We start from the raw sequence: 24440 nt of genomic DNA, 5'->3' as shown, positions 1-24440 counted from the left end.
ATGCTTGGTTTTACAAGAACCCGCTCTTGAATCATCGGATTTTAATGCATAAACAAGATTTTTTTAAGGCTTTAAAATCAATGATTCATAATCTTTCTAAATATTCAAGCATTCTAAAAATCACATTTTATCCAATGGTTGACTCCTAGCAAATTCACCCTGCCGAGCAATGGTTGGGTTTGCAAAAAAAAAAAGGTGTTGAAAATGCTCATATTTGCTCATGTTTCTAGTTTTTCATATTCTAGTGACTCATATTATATATAATAGAATAATCCCGGCCCGGCCTGACCTGACCCAGCCTGATTACACTCACGGGTCTAACGGGCGGGCCGTGGGCCGGGTTTCCCAGCGGGCCGGCCCGTTGCCTACCCGTAGGGCTAGGGGTGTATTGTGTACCAATGCGGCCCAGATCAATGATAGGCGGACCTACGATCCATGACGAAAGGTCATTTATGTCTCGGCTCGTCGTGTGGAGTCACTCGTCCTCTCTTCCGCTCAGGTTGCGCTTCAGCCCCCGAAGAAGAAGAAGAAGAAGGTGGGGTTTCTCAGAAATCCTAGCAAAGAAAGCATTTCTTCATCCTCTCGATTGAAAGAGGGGACTCGAAGCTCTGGTCCTTAGGGTTTAATGATTTAATCCCCGCCCTCAATTTCTTCATCCCGATCCCCAATTCTAGTCTTCTCTCGGGGTTTTGTTCCGTCGTTGGGGTTCTAATCTCCCATACACTCGCTTCGATGGCGGAGGTGATAGATGTACCACCGGAAACCCTAGATCGGAGGCGGGAGAGGCAGCCGGAGCCGAAGGAGAAGGCGGCGGAAGAGCCGCCGCCGCCGAGGAAGAGGGATAGGGACTCCAGGGAGAGGAGGGATGAGCGGGACGACAGGTTACCTAATCGGCGAGGCGATTACTACGAGCGAAACCGGTCGCCCTCGGCCGCCGCCGCTGGCTCATCCAGGGACCGGGACAAGGAGTACAGGCGACGGAGCAGCCCTAGTCCTCCGCCGTACGTCTCGCAGGATCGCCGGCCATCGCCTTCTCGACATTCTCCTCCGTTCAAACGGACTCGGAGAGATGACGGGTACGATCATCGCCGCGGTAGCCCTAGGGGAGGTTTTGGTGCCGATGACAGGAGGTAAGTTTTTTCTTGAATTCGTTGGTTTGATTGAAGTATTCCACCTGGTTGCTTGTTAGCCAATGCTCCAATAGCTCAATTTTAACACAGATGGGTTAAATCTCTATCCCTTCTCTTTCTTCTCCTACTCTTTGTGTTACAGCGCAAGTTTTAGTTTATTCATGCTTTTCTCTACTGGTTTGATTGATGCGAGGATATCTGAGAGCATATATTATATAAAAGTGATAAGGGTTGCTTTCTTTTTGGTCTTAGAAACGCATAGTGGCCAAAATTAGCGATCATTAGGGGGTAAAACTATAGAACAAATTTAGTTTTTGTCACAATTGGATGACATGATTTTTTTTTTTGGAGAGAAAAATGAAGAAAAAAGGGTGACATGATTTGGTGGACAGAACAGCCGTTGGATTCAATGAGGCAGAATCAAAGCATTTGAGTGAACTCTGTGGTGGCTTATACTTGCAGTTTAGCTTTTTGTCCTACATATAAGCTCTGGCTGTCATGTACATCTTCCTGATTTGAAGAATAGGCGAAGATTCACCATCATGCTGTTCTAGAAACTTGGAGTTTTGTTTTGCTAGATGTTTAAAATATCCATGTTAGCATCCACAGTCCATCTCTGTTTCTCACTCGAGCTTTGCCGCTCACTCTTCGGTGACTAAGTTGAAGTGCTGAACTGAACTTATTTTAGTGTGTTTGAATGGAATAATTTGACGGATTAAGTGGAATGGTACTTTCTCTTTTTTTGGAGTGGCAAAGAATTGCAGAAGATATTGAACAAATAAGTCATGAAACAAACTTGAAAATGGAACTTTTGGAGATTATAAGTGCCACCATTAGGTCTTCCTTTTTCTGAATTGTTTGTGTTGCACAGACTGATGTTGGGTTAAAATATAAAATGTTTTAGAAAATGGAAATGCATGGTTCAGGAACCTAAGGAAGTACTAGAAACAAAGTAGTCCTTGCATAGGGCCTGCATGACCTACAAAAGCCAGAAGACAGATGTATATATACATATGTAGGTGATATATGTCACGATATGTATAAAAATAGATATTTGTAGACCTGGAATGGTTGAGCATTTTGTTAACGAATTTCTGTTGTCATCTGTACAAATTTGCTATATATGCCGATCCTATACATTATGTTAGTTTCATATAGGCATTGGTGATCATTCGGCTGGTTTTTTCCATTAGTGTGGATCTGGTTACTTGGAATAAAAGAAAAAAGAGATGTTGGTGCCAAATCTAATGTAGAGGCCTAGTACAGAGCCATGGCTCATACAACATGAGAACTATTATGATTGAAGATGCTATATGTTGACATAGAGTTGGACATGAGGCTCCTATGATGAAGTTGCAATGATCAGGGAGTGATACATATCACCTTAATCACATTCCATGAGTGCAACTTGAATACCAACATCCACCTTAGTAAAGTTTACCCGATGATTTATATTGTCTGCTCGTATACACACATTTTTTACCACCTTAATCACATTCCATGAGTGCAACTTGAATACCAACATCCACCTTAGTAAAGTTTAGGTGATGATTTATATTGTCTGCTCGTATACACACATTTTTTTACCAGATTTCATGGAGCAAGCAAGATGAAGGATATCATAGAAAATCTTGGTATGATACAAGTTCATTTATAGGCTTGAGAGAAGCGAAGTGATTGTCAAATGTTGATGCCTAGGGCTATAAGCCTATAACAGTGATTGTAGATGTTGGCTTAGTTTTAGGATTGCTTGTTCTTGACAAGTGTCATTATAGCCTTATTCTTCAAGAGTCTATGGGAAAGAATCTGGGCTACCTTTTATTTATTTATTAGTATTGGTAATAGTTTTCACATGCCATTTTGGACTTGGTGTTTGATGCAATAGAGAAGCTATGGAGTATGTCAGATGCTCAATGCTGTGAAAATTACTGTAAATAGATTTTCTTTTGTTTGGTCTCATGGGTCCTAGTGTAAGGCTTTAAAGCAGTAGCTCAACTCGGCTGTGCCTCTTGTATCGACTCAAATGACATCCTTATCTGCAATAGTGACAACTTTTTGAGGATACCAGATAAATGCAGCACTAAAATCCTTTTGTGGTTAGATCAACTTGGCAAGTATGAGTGCTAAGCACTGTTGGACCTTTTTCTTTTCCCCTTCTAAATTTTTGGATAAGCTTTTGTCCTCTGCTTTCATAAATGGTGGATTCTGATGAAGATGTAATGGATGCCATAATGTTTTGCTTAGTATCAAAGGTACATGCCTGTATATTTTCAGTTCCTTTTCAACAAAATTTGCTTATCTTCAGTTTCATTTCAGGTTTGGTTATGATTATATGGGAGGATATGATAGAGGCGTAATGGGGGGGAGACCTGGTTACCATGATGAAAGGGGCCGACATGGAAATCGCTCATATGGAGGTTATCAAGGTGGTTGCTGTTTCAATTGAAAAGTTCAACCTCAAAAATATAGTAGTTAGTTATACTGATCACCGTATTTGAACTTCACAGCTGAAAAAGAGGCAATATACTTTTAAGCTTGCATTATCTTGAAAGGAACATGTTTGCGTTCTCTAACTTCAGTTTGGTATGATTAAAATTTTATATAAAATTGTTTGCGTCCTTTAGGGCACATTTGGAAGTGGGAAAGATGTAGGAAAAGTGATACAAAGTGGAAAATCTGTACGGTTTTTCCGACCCTTCCAAACGAGAGAAGAGTTTTTTTTTAAAGTACACTTTTTGATAGGAAACATTCTTCCAGGGGAGGTGGAGAAATGTTTCCTATCAAAAGTTTTCTTTCTCTCTCCGGCCACCATTTTCCGGTGCACCGACCATCTCTCCGGCCATCATCACCCCCGCTTCCACCACACCAAGGTAGCGAAACTTCCGGTTGTCTTTTTCTGGTGATGGGGTGGCCGGAAAAAGGTGGTGGGTGAAGTGCCACGCATGTCGGATAGCACCTTCCCACTTTGTTTTCCAGCCACCCTTTTGGCCGGATGCAGCTGGACCCTTCTTAGTTACCGGAGATGGGGTGGCTGATCTGTTGTGGTTTTTTGAAGGGCCGTCCTGAGTCAAATGGCAGATACTAGCCCTTTTTTCAGGTGACCAGGTCGGCCGGAAGAGGGCAGAGTACCTCTTCGTATCTAGCAAGGGCCAATTTTATTCAGACCCTTGCTGGTTTTGGGCTCTGGTGTAGGATCCATTGATGGTGGGCTTTTGGAAGTGGGTGAAGTGCCATCCTTGTTCTTTTGTTATAGCCACCAAATTGGCCGGAGGTGCCCTGATGGATTGCTTTTAGATGCCGCCAAAACCTCATGTTCCGGCAGTCAGATGGCTGGAAAATGGTGGTAGGTAAGATGATGCTAAAAATGCAAATTTAGACCTATGACTACTTGTGTCTATGGGGCTGGCTTTATTTGAAAGAGAAAATGATCTGCAATACATATTCATAGTTAAATCTGTTAACTATTGGTTTATTCGTCCATTTAAGAACAAATTGGTTTGTGGGTTTTCATCCATTTAAAGAACGAATCAAGAAATGATTTGGTGGTGAATTTCGAGTTTTTGGTTTGGTTCATCCATTTAAGAACAAATGGATTTGTTGGTTTTCATCCATTTAAGAATGAATTGATTTGTTAGTTTTTCATCCATTTAAGAACGAATTGATTTGTTGGTTTTCATCCATTTAAGAACAAATTGATCTATTGATTTGGTGTGAATCTTTGTTGGTTCTAGAAAGTTTTTCCAACACACAAACAAGCAGAAATTTTTCTTGTACTTTTTCAGCCTGTTTTTCTCATGCTACACAAACAAGCAAAAAAATTTCTTTTAGAAAACTTATCATATCAAAACTTCTCATAGGCAAAATTTTCTTTTCCTATGAGCTATTTTCTTGCTTCCAAACGTGCCCTTACTGCTGAGTCTGTGCATAGGTTGTCATGCTATGACATGCAATTGCTGGTTACGTCTTTTCCATGTTTGAACCATCAGCATGGAAAATTTGTGCCATTTTCTTTATGAGAAATATCTTTCTGGAACCATATTATTTCACTTTGTGTTATGAAAGCTTAATTTTAGAAGGTAGAAATTTATCTTTAAAAGGCATGATATTGCTTTCATACATTTATGGGCTCTTCTATCAATGTGATGTTATTTTCCTTTTTGGTTTGAGGTCTCACTGAATAGCTGAGATTTGTTTATCCAAGAAAAAGTTAGAGTAGGTCTTTGGTTCCTAAAAGGCATGTAGTTATTGCTGGAAGGCTTTAATTTTTTAACTCTTCGAATAGATGTGTTATTCTGCTAATTTTAGTGCTGATTTAGTAATACAGCGTTGTCTCAATCTCAATTTTATTCTATCAGCTCTCTTCTCTATGTTTGCTATGGCTTGAAGATTCCCAACTACCTTTGCGTTTGTACTGTCTTATCTAACTATGTGTGCTATGGCTTGAACATTCTTAAATTTGTTTATATTGGTGTGATATAAGAAATGTTTGGTTATGGAAGCTCCTTTTCCATACTTGTGCAGTTACAAAGTGTTGTGTCTTGTAGCCTTGTTGTCTTGTCATTAGCTGATGTGCCACCTCTACTGGCTGAAATTCATCATTCTCATGTATTGACATCCTTTTTATCATGTGGCATAGAAAGGAACATATCTTTATAATTGCTTTTGTCCTTATGTCCACAATTTCAGCAATGCCCCCATTTTTTCTTTCCAAGCCAAGGAATTAAATGATTCTCTACCTAAAGAAAAAGGGAAAAAAGCTCATTTAACGGGTAAAAATGAGATACAGGCGTGGTTAAAAGTTCAGATAACAAGATGGTGGTGCCAGATATGCTTGTACAATATGGTATCTTCCCCTTCAGTGGGATCAGAAAAATGTACTAAAATTTCAATAGATTAAGATCAATGTAAATTGCTCTGCAAGGATCAGTGCTGCCTGTCCCACATGTTTCATTGAATATATTCTCCTTTACCTCTATCAATGAAGGGATTATGGAGTGTTTTTTTTCTATGTAAAATAGGTACTTCTACCTGGCCCCTGTACCGGAGTCATAGCTATCTGATACCTGTACTGGTGCTGGGTGTTGTTGGGCAGGGGTCAGATGGGTGTCAAACTGAACTTGATGCATTTATTTATCTTATGTTTCAATCAACCTGTTATTTATTAATTTACTGTAAACCTTTTAGCATAATTTGGACTTGTTGTTTGTAAAGGACAGCATATAACTTCATATCTTGAGCATTTGTAAAGTGTAGCGTAATTCTACATTTTTGCATGTTTTTGTGTATTTGTGTGTATAAACACACCCACCCACCCATCCTTTTGGAAATTTTCGTATTCTACTCTTTGTACCTGTACCTATGTGACATAGGCTGTTTTTTTGCCTCTAGTGCTAGCCCAGGTCATTTTACCAGTCCTTTTATGTTTGTTCATGAGATAATGCCCTTTGCTTGAGCATATGGATATGACAATGGATCTTATCCTCAGAACGCTTAATGTTCCCAATCCTCAAGCACCTGCAAGTTGCGTTCAGCCACCTATGCTAAATCCTCACGCAACATTCACCTTTTTCCTGCAAGCTTTCTGGCATACATCAATACTATCTGAATCCTTTAGTACACTGTACAGAATGGGTACTAAAACAGTCATAATATCCTGAATGTTATGCTGCCTCTGCAAAAACCTTGTGTTACACTCCACTTGCAACTGCAAGTTAACTTCGATTGTGAGTGCCAAATCTTTGTCCAATTTTTACCTCTTTCCTACTGATGGCCTTGTAAGTAGGATCTTCAGCTGTCTGATCTAGGTTAATATTATCTGAATCTTCCAGTTATGTTAGAGAGAATAGATGCTGAAAACTATCATAATATTGAGTCAGCGTTGCATCTGACACTTCACCAAGCTTAAACAGTTTCCCATGTTTAGCAAATGTCTAGATGTAGTGGTTTTCCTGCTGTTCATTGGTCAACTTTGTCCATTCATTGATTGTTTCGTCTTTTTTCCTAGTAATATTATTGGCCCTAGTGCGGAACCATTTAACATAGTTTTGTGGTTGAACAATCTCTTCAAAGGCTGGATATATATAACAATTATTCAGTGGATCTATATGGTTATTATTTATTCATATATGCAAATTGTAAATCCATATGGCTCTCTCTGAAATGTTTAATTTTCTCGAAGTATGTTGATCACATTGTTGCTGAAACCATTTGCTTATTTAAATCATCCTTTGCAGATTGGTCTGATTCACACTTTGGTGATGGCCCAAACACAATTGGTGGCACACAAAGGTTTGAGTTCCCAAATGAAATGGATATCCATGTAGCTTCTCTAGCATGCATCAATATAATTTTTTTTTGCATCAGCATGTTGATGTTATCAATATAGTTGTTTGTCTAATATGCAGCTTGTCATAATTGGTTTCTTATCTTACAAACACAAAGAATCTTTACTGAAATTTGGCCACTCCATTAATTCCTGTCTTTCATGTGTCCAAGAAGGCACGAACTGTACAGATCTTACAAAGTAAGTGGACCTGGCCCATTGAATCATGACTATATCAGCTATTCTGATACCAAGACTAATAGTATGATTCAATGTAAATGAAATTGTGGAAAGGGACACCTAAATATTCCCACATTACTATATTATCTTTCCCAAATGTCAGACCACTCTCTCAATTGCCCTTCAAAAGGGCAATCTACCAGCTCCCTTCCTCCACCCCCACAACATAAAAACAGAAAGTCTTGTAAGTTAAACCAAACTACTTTTGCAGCCCTTATCTATTTATATCTTTCCATACATGCCCTAAATATTTTAATAGGAAAATAAGTAAATACCACAATATGTTTATTTAGGGATAAAATATGTTACAATCTTAAATATTGCTATATTCTGGCATAAAATCATCTATTATGCCCTAAATACATTGGAAAGATGATCTTGTGATGCAATTTCTTATGTATTGGTATGTATTTTAAGAAAACATGACATTCTTTTGTATCAATTTTCATCATTAGTATTTTAGTAAAGACATCTCTGGCTTCAAGCATTAGGTTGCTGATGTGTAGAATGCGTAAAAATAAGGTTCTGAAGCAATTAACATGTGAATCTTCGTGGTTGTTGTATGCTAGCCTTAGCTTGTTTACGAGCACCAGTTCAAAAGTAGAGTGAGTTTTAAGAGCAAAAGCAGTTTTTTTTCGTTTAAAGGCAGCTTAGGTTGATTCATATCTTGTCATAAACATTTAGTGACCTAAAGTGCATGTAGTTATAATCTGAATTTCCATTCTAGCATGGCTGATCTAGCTCCAGCAACATGTTCAACATGCTCACATATTCCTTCACTTTCTGATACATCAGAATATAACTGCAGCATATAAAACATAAAAAACTTTGTCAACCTGTAATTTTGAATTTCCATTTGGTATTGTTATCTGCAGATGGCTTGGCTGATTTTCACTTATGATACTTCCTTTGGCTAATGAAATTGGGATTCTGACTGCCTCTACCTTCATTACCCATTTTGTATGCTTAACACAGAAGCTTGCTCTAGGCATACCACACACCCTAATGATTTGTTTGGAAATTTGGACATAAGAATTATAAACACGGCACGAGAAAATTTTCAGCCAAATTTTCTTGGATTCATATTGAAGACTTGCTGTTGTTTTATTCAGTTGGATTAGGTTATTTATGCTATGTGAGATTGGCTTGCTCTAGTACCTTTCTTTCCATGTATTGATAGGACCCTCCACAGCCAGCCCAATTGTCTGTGGAAAGGAAACAAATCATAGTGAGTGTTTTCTAATTATAGGTTATATGTGATTGTCAGATTATACATCTTAAAGGGAGTCGATCCCTTTTGTTACACTACAAGACAAATTCTGTTGACCACTAACCTCTTGAAAAAGTACAAAAGTGCCCCTATAAATAATTCCATATACACTTGACCATGAGCATCATCTTAAGATGAGAGAGAATCGTTTACGGTGGTTTGGACATATTCGGTGAAGGCCTAATGATGCTCCAGTTAGAAGGATGGAGAAATGGGAAAATATATTAGTTAAAAGAGGTCAGGGTATGCCTAGGAAGACATGGATGAAGATGATAGGAAAGGATATGAATGCTTTGAACCTCACTGAGGACATGGCATTGGATAGAAATGATTGGAGGAGAAGGATTCATGTGGAAGACCCAGAATGATTTTCTTTTTTGGTTCATATCGCAACCCCAATTGTTTTGGGATGAAGGCGTAGTTGTTGTTGTATACAATCCATATTACACTCTTCAACACTCCCCCTCAAACTTGAGATGATGCTAGAGGAATCATTCTAAGTTTATTGAGAAATGTTTGAAAGCATATATCAGGTAGACTCTTGGTGAACACATCAACAATTTGCTCCTTTGAGCTCACATGCATTAATGTTGGGATCCCATCCTCATGGGCCTTTCGTGTAAAGTGACAATCAATCTCGATATGCTTTGTCTTTTAATGAAATTCTGGTTTCTTAGCAATATAAGTAGCACTTATATTGTCATAATTCTAGTGACAACACCACCAAGCTCTTCTAAAAGTAATCTTATCCATATGATTTCTGCATTGGTCTGAGCCATGGCCCTGTACTCAGCTCCTACAGTAGACAAGGCAACTCGTTTTTTGCTCTTCCACGAAATCAAAGAGCTCCCAAGGTATACACAAAATCTAGTTGTTAAGAGAAGATCCTTAGTTGATCCACCAAAGTCTGAATTACAAAATTCTTGGACTTTTGTAGAAGAGGATGAGGAGAAGAACATCTCAAAATGCATGGTGTCTCTCACATATTGGATAATCCTAAGCACAATGTCTAGATGAACTGAGGTAGGAGAGCTCATTGCATTGGCAGACAACATGAACAACATAGGTGATATCAAGCATAATAATAGTCAAATATATCAAACTGCCCACCAATTGCTTATATATTGCTAGATCTTCAAGTTTCTCTCCATTAGAGGCTCTTAATTTGACATTAGCTTTCATCGGAGAAGTTACCCACTTGGAATCATCAACCAATCTAGCTTTCACCACAAGATCAGTAAGTACAAGAAAGTATTTCAAGCTTTTCAGATCTTTCATTTCAAAGATGCTAGCCAATCTTTTCTTTGTATCAACTATCTTCTGCACATAATCACTCGTAATGATCATGTCATCAACATAAAGAAGTAATATACACCTCCTAGATGCAGAAGAGGATACAAACAATGCAGGATCATGATAACTCCGCACAAATCCAATCAACTTCACAGCTGTACTGAATTTTTCAAACAAAGCCCGAGGCACTTGCTTAAGCCCATATAAAACTCTCGTTAATCTACGTACTCTGCTCTGTGAATCTGAGTACCCTTGGGGTAACTCCATATATACCTCCCCTTCTAAGTCACCATTCAAGAATGCATTATTCAGATCTAACCTATGTCACATGGGTACGTGTACGGGCACGAGTATGGGTACAGAGGGTACGACACAACAAATTCAAAAAGTGAGGGTACACAGATACGATTATATATATAAATATATAAAGAAAGCGAGGGTTTGAATATGGATCTATATTAAGATCCATTTCCAAACCTACCTTATAAAAAGGGAAGGGTGTAGCCCTTCACCCTTTTCTATCTCTCTCGCCCTTTCGATGTAGCGAGAAGAAGAAGAAGAAGAAGAAGAAGAAGAAGAAGAAGAAGAAGAAGCAAAGGTAGGTTATCTCTCTCTCTTTCTCTCTCAGGGTTTCTCACACTCTCTCCCCCTCTCGGTCTCTCTTTGCTTCTCACTCTCTCTATTTGCCAAGGGTGAGAAGGAGAGGGTTTCGAGTCTTCCTCTTTCTATTTCTTCCTCTCTTTTTCTTCTTCTTCTTCTTCATCCTCCCCTTTCTTTTCTTCTTCCTCCTCCTCTTCCTTTTTTTCCTTCTTCCTCCCTATCTTTCGCTCGAGAAACAAAAAAGAAAAAGTAAAAGTTGGGTTGGGTCAGGGTTGGACCCGACGCGACCCGGACCAGCACGTACCCGTGCTGCGTCCTGTACCAGCACCCGTGTTGACACGGGTATGACTGCCAATATGGTGTGTCTATGTGACAGAGGATCTAATTGCTAAATATTCCAATGCCTAACCGTAACAATCACAAGTAAAGTACTAATGGTGGTCATGTGGGCAACTGTGACAGGTTTCAACAAAGTCAATGCCAAACAATTGACTGTATCTTTTAGCAACCAATCTGGCCTTATATCTCTCAATAAATCCATCTGCTTTGGTTTTGATTCTATAAACTCATTTACACCCAATTACGTTCTTTCCAAGTGGAAGCTCTACTAGATCTAAGCATGCATCCTCTTAAGAGTGCTCAACTTCTCAACCATAGCCTATTGCCATTCCTCATTAAGGGTTTCCTCTACATAAGAATTAGGCTCAACATAGAAGTAAATTATAGCTAAATAAGCATGATGTTGAGGAGAAAAGGAATCATAGGTCACAAAATGGGTAGTAGGCACAAAAACTCTGGAACTTCTACGTACTTGAGGAGGTGAAGAGGTGGACAAAGACTCTGAACTGTTGTGTTCCACATCAGCAGGAAGGGGATCATAATTGGATTTTATGGTTTCAGTATCCTCTACATCTACCTGATCCAAGAAAGGTATCTCTACCACATCTTCCTGCCTTCGACTATAAGTTTGTCCAAATCTATTTCTTCTCCCTTGAGTTTCTTCTCCCTGACCTTCCACTTCCTTTCCAACTTTTTCTTCCACAATGAAAGGTATAATAAATGAGAAATCTACTGAATTTTTCTCCTTAGTTTTACTTTTACTGAAGTAGGGAGTATTCTCATGAAACACAACATGCCTCGATACCCAAATCTACTTTTGAAAAACCCCAAAAACAACATTTTACAGAACAAGGAGATAATTTGTTTCTATATCTACTAGGCAAGAGAACAAAACAAGTACACCAAAAAATCTTCATCACTTTATAGTTTGGAGCAAAACCATACAACTTCAGATATTACGATATACCTTTAAGCACTCCTGACGACATGTGATTGATTTGATAATTTTCACATATATATATATATACATATTTTAACATCTAGGCACATTTCCACCAAATACCAATGCTCTAGTGGTCAACATAATGTGCCTATTCTTCCTTTCAACAACACCATTCTGTTTAGGAGTATGTGGACAGGTTTGCTGATGCTTAATCCCTTTTTCCTGCATAGAACTTTCAAACACACTGCTCATATAGTCTCCACCAGAATCAGTATGCAACATTTTAATTTTAATAGAGAACTAAGTCTCAATCTTAAAAAAAAAATTCTTGAAAATGTCAAAAAGCTCATTTCTATTCTTCGTTAAATAAACCCATGTGAACCTGGTACAATTATCTATAAAAGTCACAAAATATGAAGAACCACCCTCAGATAAAATGGGTGAGGGCCCCCAAACATCAGAATGTACAAACTCAAAGGGACTTTTAGACTCTTTATCTCTCACTTCGAATGGAAGGCATGAAAATTTTCCAACCTACAGCTCTCACACTTCTTTACATGTTCAGACACGACTAACTCAGATGTACCTAAGCTACTAGAAGCTACAAAGTATTGCAACCTAGAGGTGAAAACATGTCTCAGTCTCTCATGCCACAAAACAGACTCATCCAAAATAGCTACACCCTTCTACACTTCTCTTTTGCTCAACCATATCCCTCCGGTTCAGATAATAGAGATCTCTCTTCCTATGGCGAATCCCAATCCTCCTCCTTGATAGTTAATCCTACACAACACAATTAACATGAGAGAAGGTAACATTGCAATTATATGTAGTAATTTGGCCAACAAAAATAAGGTTCATACTAGAGAGAGAACATGATAGACTTAAGAGATATTTAACTTGTAACCAGGGTAGGAATTTTGAGAGATACAACCAATTTCGGAAATTGATATAAAAGGCCTATATGCAGTTTGAAACACACCACTCTTTGTCACCTGGGTATAGGTGTAGGTGTGGGCACGAAGGGTACGATACGACAATTCCAAAAAATGTGGGTACGAGGACACAACTATATATATATAAATATATATGCTATATCTAAAATATATATTATATACTGAAAATATAAAGTTATAAGCTGAAAATATAATTATAAGTTATAAATTGAATACAAACTTGTATGCACGAAGGGTAAAATAGTGTGTCCAAGTGTCGACTCATGTTGACACGGGTATGAAGGGCAAAATGGAGTGTCCGTGTGACATAGACACCATTGTAGGGCTGTCAATTAGTTAAAAGAGATTCATGAGTTGTCATATGATATGAGTCTCTTGAATCTATCAACCAACTTGAAGGACTGTCAGAGATACTTGCGAAGGCAGTAAGAAGAGGAAGGCTCTGAGGAAAAGGGGACAATGGCCGACTGAGCAAGGAGCTGCAACTGCTGAAGTTGCTGTTTCATTTGCTCCAGGATTTGAATCTGAGCACCAGTCAATTGCTCTGAGTGACACTCATCTTGGACGAAGTACTGCCCTGAGTACCAACACTACCACTCTCTAGCTGCATCTTGGGCTTAGAGCCCTCATCTCCATTAGAAGCTGCCACTAATCCTCTTCTCTTCTTCTTCAAGGTAGGACATGAGTTCTTCATGTGTCCAAACCCTTTGCAATAGTGGCACTGAAGAGAACTCATATCCTCTCTGCCATCACTCGACCTCAAGCCTCCTTTACCTCCCCCTCTACCACCAACCTGACGAGCTACTGTAAGTACCGCCTCACTGGTGAACTGGTTGTTGAGAGACTTGAGCTTAGTCTCTTCAGCTAACACCTCTCACAAAGTCTGAACCAATGAGGGTAGTAATGGATGATGGAGGATACTATTACGAACACCATCAAACTCGGAGCGAAGAGCCATGAGAAAATCAATGACCTGTTTCTAAGCTTGAGCTTTTGCATCACGCTTCTTAAACTCGGCCTACTCATCACACTTTGGTGCATTTGCTGATGTTCATCATGGATGCAAGTGTCTGACAACTCCTGAAATCAAGCATAGAATGCTTGCACTAATTCATTGCCTTGCCTCAAGCTTTTCAACTCTTGTTCAAGCTAATATCTTCTTGCCCAATTAGACTTGTCATAAACCTGCTTGAGATAAGCCCATGCATCTTTAGCAACTTCAAATTTCATGATATTCACTTAGATGTTTTGTTCAACTGATCCAAACAGCCCTGACTTCACCTTGGCATTGTCTCTTTCCCATTCCAAAATCATTATGTCATAGTTTGCATCATCCTTGTTGGGTTTGGGTTTGGTACCATCAAGGTACCCATTATAACCAAATCCTCTAACAACAGTTTGCATAAACTCCACCCAATAGGCAAGGTTGGTTCTGTCAAACCTAACTAGAATAATTTGTATTGACTCCTTATCCATTCCCAACAATCTGCCAACTGTAGATGAAGGTGCTGCACAAGGCCACAAACAACACATCAAATACACTGCAATACAAGCAACAATGAACACTACAAGAAGCTAGGCAACAAGTCACCAATTTTTAACACTCAACCAAAGCAAACTGTAACGCCCCAAAATTTCGACTTGTGATTTTGAAAACTTTATCGAAAAACCTTTCAAAGATTTAAAGTTTTAACTTTTAAAAATGACAGCGGAAGACATTTAGAAAGGAACACAAGTCAACAATTCTGGGTACGTTAGCTGAAAAACCATCATTCACATGTACAACAACTTAAAGGAATTTAAGAAATAAGACAATAGATTAAAATCTGCAGTTTATTACAAAATGAGCATTTTATTTCAAAGTTCAATAAATCTAAGAAAACTCCAAAAGTCCCAGAGCCAAGCCGCCAACAGAAAGAAGATGAATCTTGATCTACGTTGCACCACGCCATCGGCCGCCAGTGAAGTCCTACTCCTCACCTGCCCATGAAATGGGTCAGTTTTATAACAAACCAGTAGGTGCACGAACAGATAGGTAGAATGAAAATAAAACAGGACATTCATGAGATAAACAGTTATGATATTTAAGCAATTAATGCAGTTGTAGTCTATTCTAACAAATGTAATAAGTGCAAAGAGTGGTTAGTTGAAACAGTGTAAGTCTCAGTCATCTACATCTATTCATGAATATATTCTTTAAATTCTGATATTAACTGGCCTGTGGGTACGCACAGACGCGAAACGTAGAAACAGCCGAGACCGATCCGGGGGTTTATTATGTCAGGTGTTTTCATTAACCCGGATGGCTGACTGAGTCCGCTCCTAAGGGGACGGTCAGTGACCAAGAGAGTAAATCCCCAAAGGCATTCGTGGCCCATGGATGCATCCAACTTCTGCAGAAGTGCCTGGGAGTTACCACTTAGGATAATTTATGGTAATCCCAATTCCCCTAACTCTGATGACTGGGGAAAACCGAGTCTTTCGCCCGTGGGGTGGTTGTTAACAACCTGTCCATCGGAGTCTTTGTACCATCCATCCTCTCCCTTGATGAACCGTGAAGATCGGATGGGTACGACGGGGGTTTCTTAACCGCCGCCCCATCCTACATGCTCTGGTCCATTAGACCCACTCGAGCATCTTGCCTGTGAAGGCGAATGGTCACCTGTTTATGTGATCTCAGCATTTTGTTAATTTCACTCATCGAGGTTGCCACAACCTCATCATCCCACCATCGTAACCCACATGCGACGTACTTGTCTAAAAGTACGATCGTACCTTCCTAGAGGTACAACTACGATGAGAGGGCAACATAATGGTTTATGATTCTTTTGGTTCCTACATGACATGTTTTGCTTTTCTGAGCAATTGGCCTGTGGAGGCCGATATTACCACATCAAAATCAGTAAAGTATAGATTTCACACTTCAATACCCTCCATGATCTTACATAAAATTCATACCGTACCTACCTTAAGGTTCGGTTATAATAGCAATTGCAGCAGGTTTGAGTCTCTTCACAAAGTCTATCTTAAGTATGCAGTTTCAAAGGAATAAGCATGCATAATAGACAATTATGAGTTAAGTAATCGTACACGTAAACAGGCATGCCAAGTAAACTACTTGATTCTTTTTAGAATGAGTCTACCCAAAGAATTTACATTATGCAATTTCAAAAGAATCACACAGAGTAAAACATTAATCAAACAATACTTCTTCAGATACGCAAATGTGCAAAAATAATTATTCTATCTCAGAACTCTTATTTTATTTTGTTCATACACACTATTCGTGCGACTTTCCCCTACCTCGGGATGTCGTGCAGCTACGTGCGCCTACGCGTGTAGATGATATGAGGCTCGGGCCGCGGAGCCAGAGCGGGGTCCGATGCGAGGTCTGCAACAGTGCTATGTTAATTATAATGCGGAGAAATAGAAGAACAAGCCTGCCTATAGGGAAAAAAGAGAGGCAGCAGGGGTGTGCCCCTGCTGGCCGAAAACCGAAAAACGACAAGGGGCGAGCCCTTGCCTGCAGACAGCCGCGGGGTGACAGGGCTGAGCCCTCTGTCAGAAACAAATAGCGTGGAGGCAGGGGGCAACCCCTGCCGACAGCCACCAAGTGGCAGGGGCTGAGCCCCTACCGACAGCAAACAGATGGCAGGGGGCCAGCCCCTGCCGAAAGCACAGGACGACAGGGGCCAACCCCTGCCGACAGCAAGAAGTGGCAGGGGCTGAGCCCCTGCCAACCGCACACAATGGCAGGGGCTGAGCCCCTGCCGACAACAATGAATGGCAGGGGCCAGCCCCTGCCGAAAGCACCAGACGGCAGGGCCAACCCCTGCCGACAGCAAGAAGTGGCAGGGGCTGAGCCCCTGCCGACAACACTGGACGGCAGGGGGGGCCCAGCCCCTGCCGAAAGCACAGGTCGGCAGGGGCCAACCACTGCCGACAGCACGAAGTGGCAGGGGCTGAGCCCTTGCCGACAACACAGGTCGGCAAGGGGCCAACCCCTGCCGACAGCACGAAGTGGCAGGGGCTGAGCCCCTGCCGACAACACAGGTCGGCAAGGGGCCAACCCCTGCCGACAGCACTAGACGGCAGGGGGGCCCGGCCCCTGCCGAAAGCACAGGTCGGCAAGGGCCAACCCCTGCCGACAACACGAAGTGGCAGGGACTGAGCCCCTGCCGATAACACAGGTCGGCAAGGGGCCAACCCCTGCCGACAGCACTGGACGGCAGGGGGGCCAGCCCCTGCCGAAAGCACTGGTCGGCAGGGGGGCCAGCCCCTGCCGAAAGCACTGGTCGGCAGGGGGCCAACCCCTGCCGACAGCTCGAAGTGGCAGGGGCTGAGCCCCTGCTGACATCACAGATCGGCAAGGGGCCAACCCCTGCCGACAGCACTGGACGGCAGGGGGGGCCAACCCCTGCCGAAAGCCACAAGGTGGCAGCAAAAAGGGGTGCCGCAGGGGCCACCGGTCCCCTGCCGGCACTCCGGCGAATCGCAGAGGGAGAAGGGGACGACAGGGGCCGCGTAGGTCACCTGTTGGGGCCCCGGTGACACAGGGAGGCGGTGGGAGGCCGCGGCAGTGGCTGTGAGCCGCCTGCCGGCCTCCCGGCGAGGTGACAGGGAGGGGGTGAGGAAGAAAAGAGGGAGGAGAGAACGGCGTACCTGGGAGTGGTGGCCGGCGTCGGCGGCGGGCGCAGCAGGGAAGGAGACTGGCGCGGGGGAGGAAGCTCGAGAGGGGAGGCGTGCCTCCCCTCGCCCTCCAGCAATGCTCATAAAGAGCTTGGGGGGGGGGGTGATGAAAGGGGAAACCTCGGTGGGTTTCCCCAATCAACCCGAAAACGAAGGGGGAGAAGAGGGGGGGGGGGTTGCGGCGCCCGAATGCTCGGGTTTTTTGAAAACCCTAAAATAAAAAGGGGCTCGGGTCGGGTCCGGACCCGACCCGGCCCGGGTCCAAACAGATTTTTTTTATGGGGTTTTACACAAACACTACACCAAAGAGAGACGAGAGACAAGTAGCAAGTCGCCAAATCCCAATATGCAACCAAGAAAGCACAAATTCAACCAGCTGAGTATAAGGTTGTGCCTAATCAACTATACCATTTAGGAAAAAAAAACAAATAGCACAACATACAATCGCAATAGCAAAGTGCCGATTCTTTATATTTAATCAAAACAACATAAACTCAGCCAACAGAGTATAGGACCTGTCCCTAATCAAGCATACTAGTATCATAAACATAGAACATCACACAAACTTCTACTTCTCAATCCAAAACGGTATATGCAATAGACATATGTACTCCAGAACAAGTTAACGTCAAGCAGAACTCCTCAAACGTTCATTAAATCCACTTGGAAACACATCTAATAAACCCAAAACCAATATTCACAGCATGCCATATAAAAAACGACCCTAAACAACCATTCTTGAAGGATTAAAAATAGAATAACAGGGCACAGTGAGCAGATTTCTCAAATCTGAACTCAAAAAGGGGCGGAAACATAAAATCCTTTAAAAATCCATATAAAAACAAAGGCAGTTCTGATGAAGCCGATTCTTGTTCCAACAGACTCCTAAAATCACCCTTTACTGAATTCCTACCTCTCTACCAGTGACCTTGAAGGTGCTGAAGTTAGCAGCATGGCACACACAGAAAGGCAGGAAGCAGTAGGGCACATGAACAAGGGTTTCAATCCACCCACCTTCACTTGCTAATGGCTTCCCTAGGGCTGTACATGGCTCTGATACTATATACACAGTTATGGCACAAGCACACTAAGGAAGAAGAGGAAGATGTGTGAGAAGCACAAGAAAACCTTCATTCCCTAATGAAAATGACAGTATACATAGTAAAGGGAGTCAATTCCTTTGGTTACACTACAAGACAAATTCTGTTGACCACTAACCTCTTGGAAAAGTACAAAAGTGCTCTTATAAATAATTCTATACACACTTGACCATGAGTAGTACAAATAATAGTAATACATATTATGCAACCCATATTACACTCTTCAACAGTTCCTTGATAGAATAGGTTATTTTATGAAACGGGAGCTACAAATATGTTTCTTAGATGTGGTTATAAATTCAATGCTGTTTCCAGGGAAGGTTTGATGACGTACAAGCAGTTCATTCAAGAGCTTGAAGATGATATACTCCCTGCTGAAGCAGAAAGGAGGTATCGAGTTGTTTATATCTTGCAACTATGGAATGCTGCACTTACATTAAACTTCCTTTTTGTTCTTATTCTTTCGAAGGAGTTTAATTTAAGCATTTTTTTATAATCAACTAGGTATGAAGAATACAGGTCAGAGTATATCTCAACTCAAAAGCGTTCATTTTTTGATGCTCACAAGGATGAAGAATGGTACTTACTCATGCCTTACAGATACATTTTTATTTGCTGTTTGCAATCCACATTCTTATGTGCTTGTCATTATGCAAAAATATAGGCTGAGGGACAAATATCATCCAACAAATCTACTGACAGTCATTGAAAGGTCAGCTGTTCCTTTTATATTTCCAAGTTTCTTGTTTTGTCTTTTAGACCATATTTGCCTTCTCTTCATTTATCTCAGAATTTCAACATGACAGTCTTAATATTTTGATGAAATGGTGAACAAGTTGAACAGCTTTACAGAAAACTGTTTCTGAGGATCATGTGTGATGCTACTGATCAGTTTTCTGCAAATCTTTAATTACTGTCTTATCTTTAAGGGTGTATAAAGGAGAAATTTGATATAATTGCTGAATATCACTTTTAATGCATGCCTGTCTCCTGCTTGATGATTATAAGAGACAGTATGAATTGGTGCATGGTATGGTTTCAGTTGTTGCATGTTAAGTTAAAGGAGAAAACTAAGTGATTGCCAATCCATGGAAGAAAATAGGATAAGCTTATCTGCTATATCCTATTATGCATGCCTGGTTGGCTGGCCTAGATGATTTAATGGAACCATATTGAGCAAAAGTTCACTATAGCATAGACTTCCCAATGGCAAAAATGGGTCAATGTTTTCTCGGTATCACAATCTGGTTCTCAGAAGTGTTTCATCTTTATGTTATCAGGAGAAATGAAAATGCAAGGGCTACCGCAAAGGAGTTTTTGTTGGAGCTGCAGAGCGGAACTGTGGATCTGTAGGATATCTACTTTGTTTCTGGTCTTTTTCATGTTTCAAGATAAATTATTGCATTCCTTTGTTTCTGGTCTTTTTCATGTTTCAAGATAAATTATTGCATTCCTGACCTTTTGGCCGTTCTTATGGAATCAGTGGTCCAGGAGTCACTGCTTTATCAAGTAAATCTGGACCAGGCAGCGAGCCAAATTCAGAGGATGAAGCAGATGCCACTGGCAAAAGAAGGCGGCATGGAAGAGGTCCTGCCAAAGAAAATGAGCTTCTTTCAGCTGCCCCAAAGGCTCACCCAGTTAGTGCTGAGCCGAGAAGAATTCATACCGATGTTGAACAAGCACAGGCACTTGTGCGGAAGCTTGATGCTGAAAAAGGCATTGAAGATAATGTCCTTAGTAGTGTGGATCAGGATAAGCTGGAGGTTGAAAAATCTCATGGTGGATCCATGGGTCCTATTGTTATTATACGCGGTCTATCAACAGTCAAGGGATTAGAAGGTGTTGAACTATTGGATACTCTTCTTACATATCTGTGGAGAATCCATAGTTTAGATTACTATGGTATGACTGAAACTAGCGAACCCAAAGGCCTGCGGCATGTAAGGGCTGAGGGTAAGAGCTATAATGAATCGAATCCACCATCAGGGATAGAGTGGGAAAAGAAGCTTGACACTTTCTGGCAAGGAAGACTACAAAGTCAAGATCCACTTGAAATAATGACAGCGAAGGATAAAATTGATGCTGCTGCTATTGAAGCCTTGGATCCTTTTGTCAGAAAAATAAGAGATGAGAAGTATGGGTGGAAATATGGATGTGGAGCCAAGGGTTGCAGCAAACTCTTCCATGCTGCAGAATTTGTGCATAAACATCTAAAGTTGAAGCACGCCGACTTTGTAATGGAACCGACTTCTAAAGTGCAGGAGGATCTCTATTTTCAGAACTACATGAAGTAATTCTCTATCCCTCGTTTGGTTTATCCATTGCCAAGTTTTAGAATGTTGATGGTTGATCATGTTTGGTGTTGCAGTGATCCAGATGCACCTGGTGGTACACCTGTTCTTCAACAACCTAGACTGGTAAGAACCATATGATGGATATGATCTTATCATACACAGTCTGACTTGCTTTTTGACACATTTTTAGTGCACACACTGTGGAAATTGACAATTTATGCATTTATGTTTTGATCAAAGCAATCAAGAGTGATTCTTTGCTTGCCTCTGAAAGGGAGTGCTTTTCAGCTTTTGCATTTATACCCTTACCTGGTGGCCTTGCGTATGTGTTGGAAGGCCTCTAAGCTCATAATTGTCATAGGAGTGCCTTCCATTTCTTGGCAGATTTCCGAGACTTCTCAGCAATCTTTAGTTCTAAATATTATTTTGTGGTAAATACCCCCATTAATCTTATAGTGGCCTTTTCCTCTTGCCTGAGATGGGAAGTTGAAAGGTAAGAATAAATGCAATTTATTAAATATCTTGTGAACATATAAACAGGAGATAATTATTTTTAAACTTTTAGTGAGTTATCTGGGAAGACTGAAATGGAATTGGTGGTACCATAATTATTTTAACGTTCACTTTCAAATACCAGTTTCGTGAGAAAAAATATGCTGAAATAATGCTTTATCACCTTGTATTAATAACCAATGGCTTTCAAATGTCTTATTATAGTACTTAATTTTTCTAGCTAATTATTTTCGACCCTGGTATATTGGTCTTCATTTATATGCTTTTGTGGTACGGAAGGGGACATAATTTTCTTTTTAACTATCAAATTCATTCTAGCATATGGAGTATTTGTTTGAGATAAATTCTGTCTTCTTTTTCTGTACTTAGTTCATCCATTGGTCTCTGTTTAATCCTATCTGTGACCTTCCCTCTTTAACATATATTTCTTCAACTTTGTGCTCCTACTGATGGTCTCAATGGGGAGAACTAATGATGATTGACACATTCACAAACAACCACCCTCGCCATCAAATTGTAATTTTGCTTGCATTCCTGCTTGTGCAGAAAGACAGATCACAGAGACGTAAGCCTGGTTCAGATGCGGTGGGCCGTCCAAGAGATGATCGTGGTAGTCGGAGGGAACATGACAGGGCTGATAAGGCTAATGGAGGAGAAAGGTACAATCAGGACGAAAGCTCACCATCCCGTGATTATCCATCCAATGCTGGTGGGACAGAAGGGGGAAATCCTGATTCTCCAAGGTATGATGCTTATAGTGGTCCTGGGATCCATGGTATGCGGCCGCCTCCTCCTGTCTTAATGCCAGTACCTGGTGCTGGGTATGCTTGCTGTTTCTCCTTTTTGCTATTTAGTTTGTCTGGATGATCAGGATTGTCTATTTTGTTGATCTTATGTATTGGATGTTTTTGCAGACCTCTTGGTCCATTTGTTCCTGCCCCACCTGAAGTTGCCATGCGGATGTTGCGAGATCAAGGCGGTCCAGGTCCTTACGAAGGAAATGGTGGTCCCCGTGTCTGGAAAACACGTTCAGGGCCATCAGTTGTTGGTCCGGCTCCCATTATTGCTGTCCCTCCAGCTTTCAGGCAGGATCCTCGACGCCTCAGGAGGTGAGTAAGGTTCCTCTTAGATGGACAACTTGTTTGTTTAATTGTTTCTTTGTTATATATAGCTTAAGGTGCAACTTGCCTGTTTTCATTGATTTGTTTCTCAAATTTGGAAATAGGGTATGATGAATGAATGCAGTTTGCTTATAATTCTCTAACCGTTTTTTCTCATCTTGTTGATGCAGTTACCAAGATCTTGATGCCCCAGAAGATGAAGTTACGGTAATCGATTACCGTAGTTTGTAGTTTTTCTCCATGTACCATCTTCAGATTAAATTAATCCAAAGTTGGAAGGGATAGCGCATACAACTTCACAAATAACAGTTATCGTGGCACTACGAGAGATCTACCCATGATTGTGGGAGTGTTGGCATGTTTTGTACTAGAGGTTGTGAGCGACAGCCGTGGAGCTGGGAATCATTTGAGTGGAATCATCTGTTTTGGTCTCTTTGTTTATCTTCGAGCCACCCAACCGAATGAACACAAAACATCAGAGGGTATCATGGCTGCTTCCATTACTCTGAACGCAGGGTGCTACTTCAATTGTTAACAGTTTCTTTCTTCTGGCAGCACGCATGCTTGTGTTTTCAGCTTGATTGTGCATATTATTATTGCTAATGTAAGATTTAAGCTTTAGTGTTCTGGGTTAACCTGTGATGCTAAATGTGTCCGTTGTAGGCGAGATAAAAAAGACCTTGTTCTTCAAGTATCTGTAGCCAATAGAGAGGTGAGCCATGCAAGGCAGGGTAGTTGTGACACTCCACCCGGGGTTTTCTTCCTGGCTTTGGCCAGGGTTCTTCGTCTTTGTCGTAAAAAAACAAATACCTGTCGCCTATAGAGATATATATATGTAATTTTAATCTTTTTTTCTTTTCAGGATCCAAGCACCGTGTCTTTATTCTTGTGCCATGGTTCTTAGCTTTGTATTTCGAGTGATTTGATCACAACATTTGACCTTGGTTCAACGTGATGCTACTGCTGCTACGACTATTTTTTAAAGACGGAGAACCTTCGCCAAAGCAAGGAAAACCCTGGGTGGCGTCCCACGACCACCGTGCCTTACTACTATACTACGACTATCGAAACACCAACGCTCCCAACATCCACAATCTACTGTCCGATTACTTGAGGCTACACGCTTCATTTTTCGGTTGATAGGCTTTATCATTTCTGGGTCTTTGAGTGTGATGGACCAAGCCAAAGCCAACTATGAATTTATGTTACCCACAAGCAAGCAGAATTAAACTGAATGGATCCGGAAACGTCCCACTTGAAAAGACTTAGGTAGTTCACGTGCCTTAATCTTAAGATAGAGTTACATATTCCCTTCCTCCAAAGTTCAGATCCTTCTGCTCCTTCATTATTGGTTCGCCACATTTGAAGTTGAAACTGCTCCGTTTGCTTGGGTTTGGAATTTCAGCTGAAATGGATCCTCAAGCAAGCACGTTTACAAATGAAGATGTTTGGCTTCTTTCATGCATTCATAAGCAAAAACAAGCGCAAAAGGGCATATAGCCAGCGCGACTAGGTCAGAGTTTCATTTTCATGGGTGTCAGCGCCTTGCATATAAGGGGACAGTGCATTATGCCATTATGTCCCTTGCTCGTACCAATGCAAAGCGACTCCCTAGGGGCAAAGAGTGCAC

At 41.1% G+C, this 24440-nt stretch overlaps 1 protein-coding gene across 2 annotated transcripts; it reads left to right on the top strand.

The window, feature by feature from the left end:
- The first annotated feature begins 454 nt into the window (after nucleotides 1–454).
- LOC149821480 (serrate RNA effector molecule-like) lies at nucleotides 455–23445 on the top strand. Of its 2 annotated transcripts, none has more exons than XM_089982013.1 (12): nucleotides 455–1130; nucleotides 3447–3556; nucleotides 7364–7418; nucleotides 19198–19272; nucleotides 19387–19461; nucleotides 19547–19594; nucleotides 20163–20231; nucleotides 20366–21172; nucleotides 21251–21299; nucleotides 22236–22510; nucleotides 22604–22798; nucleotides 22981–23445. In XM_089982013.1, exons 1-12 carry the CDS (start codon nucleotides 733–735, stop codon nucleotides 23039–23041), a joined length of 2217 nt encoding a protein of 738 aa, XP_089838139.1. In that variant the 5' UTR covers nucleotides 455–732; the 3' UTR covers nucleotides 23042–23445. The 2 variants fall into 2 exon arrangements, with proteins under 2 accessions (XP_089838139.1, XP_089838140.1); XM_089982014.1 differs by having other exon boundaries at nucleotides 481–1130; nucleotides 22236–22432.
- Nucleotides 23446–24440: the final 995 nt, after the last annotated feature.

This window comes from Nuphar pumila, chromosome 12 (genome assembly GCF_984573655.1).
Source record: "Nuphar pumila chromosome 12, dmNupPumi1.hap1.1, whole genome shotgun sequence".
NCBI lineage: Eukaryota > Viridiplantae > Streptophyta > Magnoliopsida > Nymphaeales > Nymphaeaceae > Nuphar > Nuphar pumila.
Note: the sequence above shows the minus strand (reverse complement) of the source record. Positions and strands in the feature narration are given on the sequence as shown.

Coding starts and splice junctions, on each gene's coding strand:
- LOC149821480 (XM_089982013.1), top strand. CDS start 733: ATGGCGGAGGTGATAGATGTACCACCGGAAACCCTAGATCGGAGGCGG. Junction 21,300..22,235: donor TTCTTCAACAACCTAGACTG/GTAAGAACCATA, acceptor CTGCTTGTGCAG/AAAGACAGATCACAGAGACG. Junction 22,799..22,980: donor GATCCTCGACGCCTCAGGAG/GTGAGTAAGGTT, acceptor TTGTTGATGCAG/TTACCAAGATCTTGATGCCC.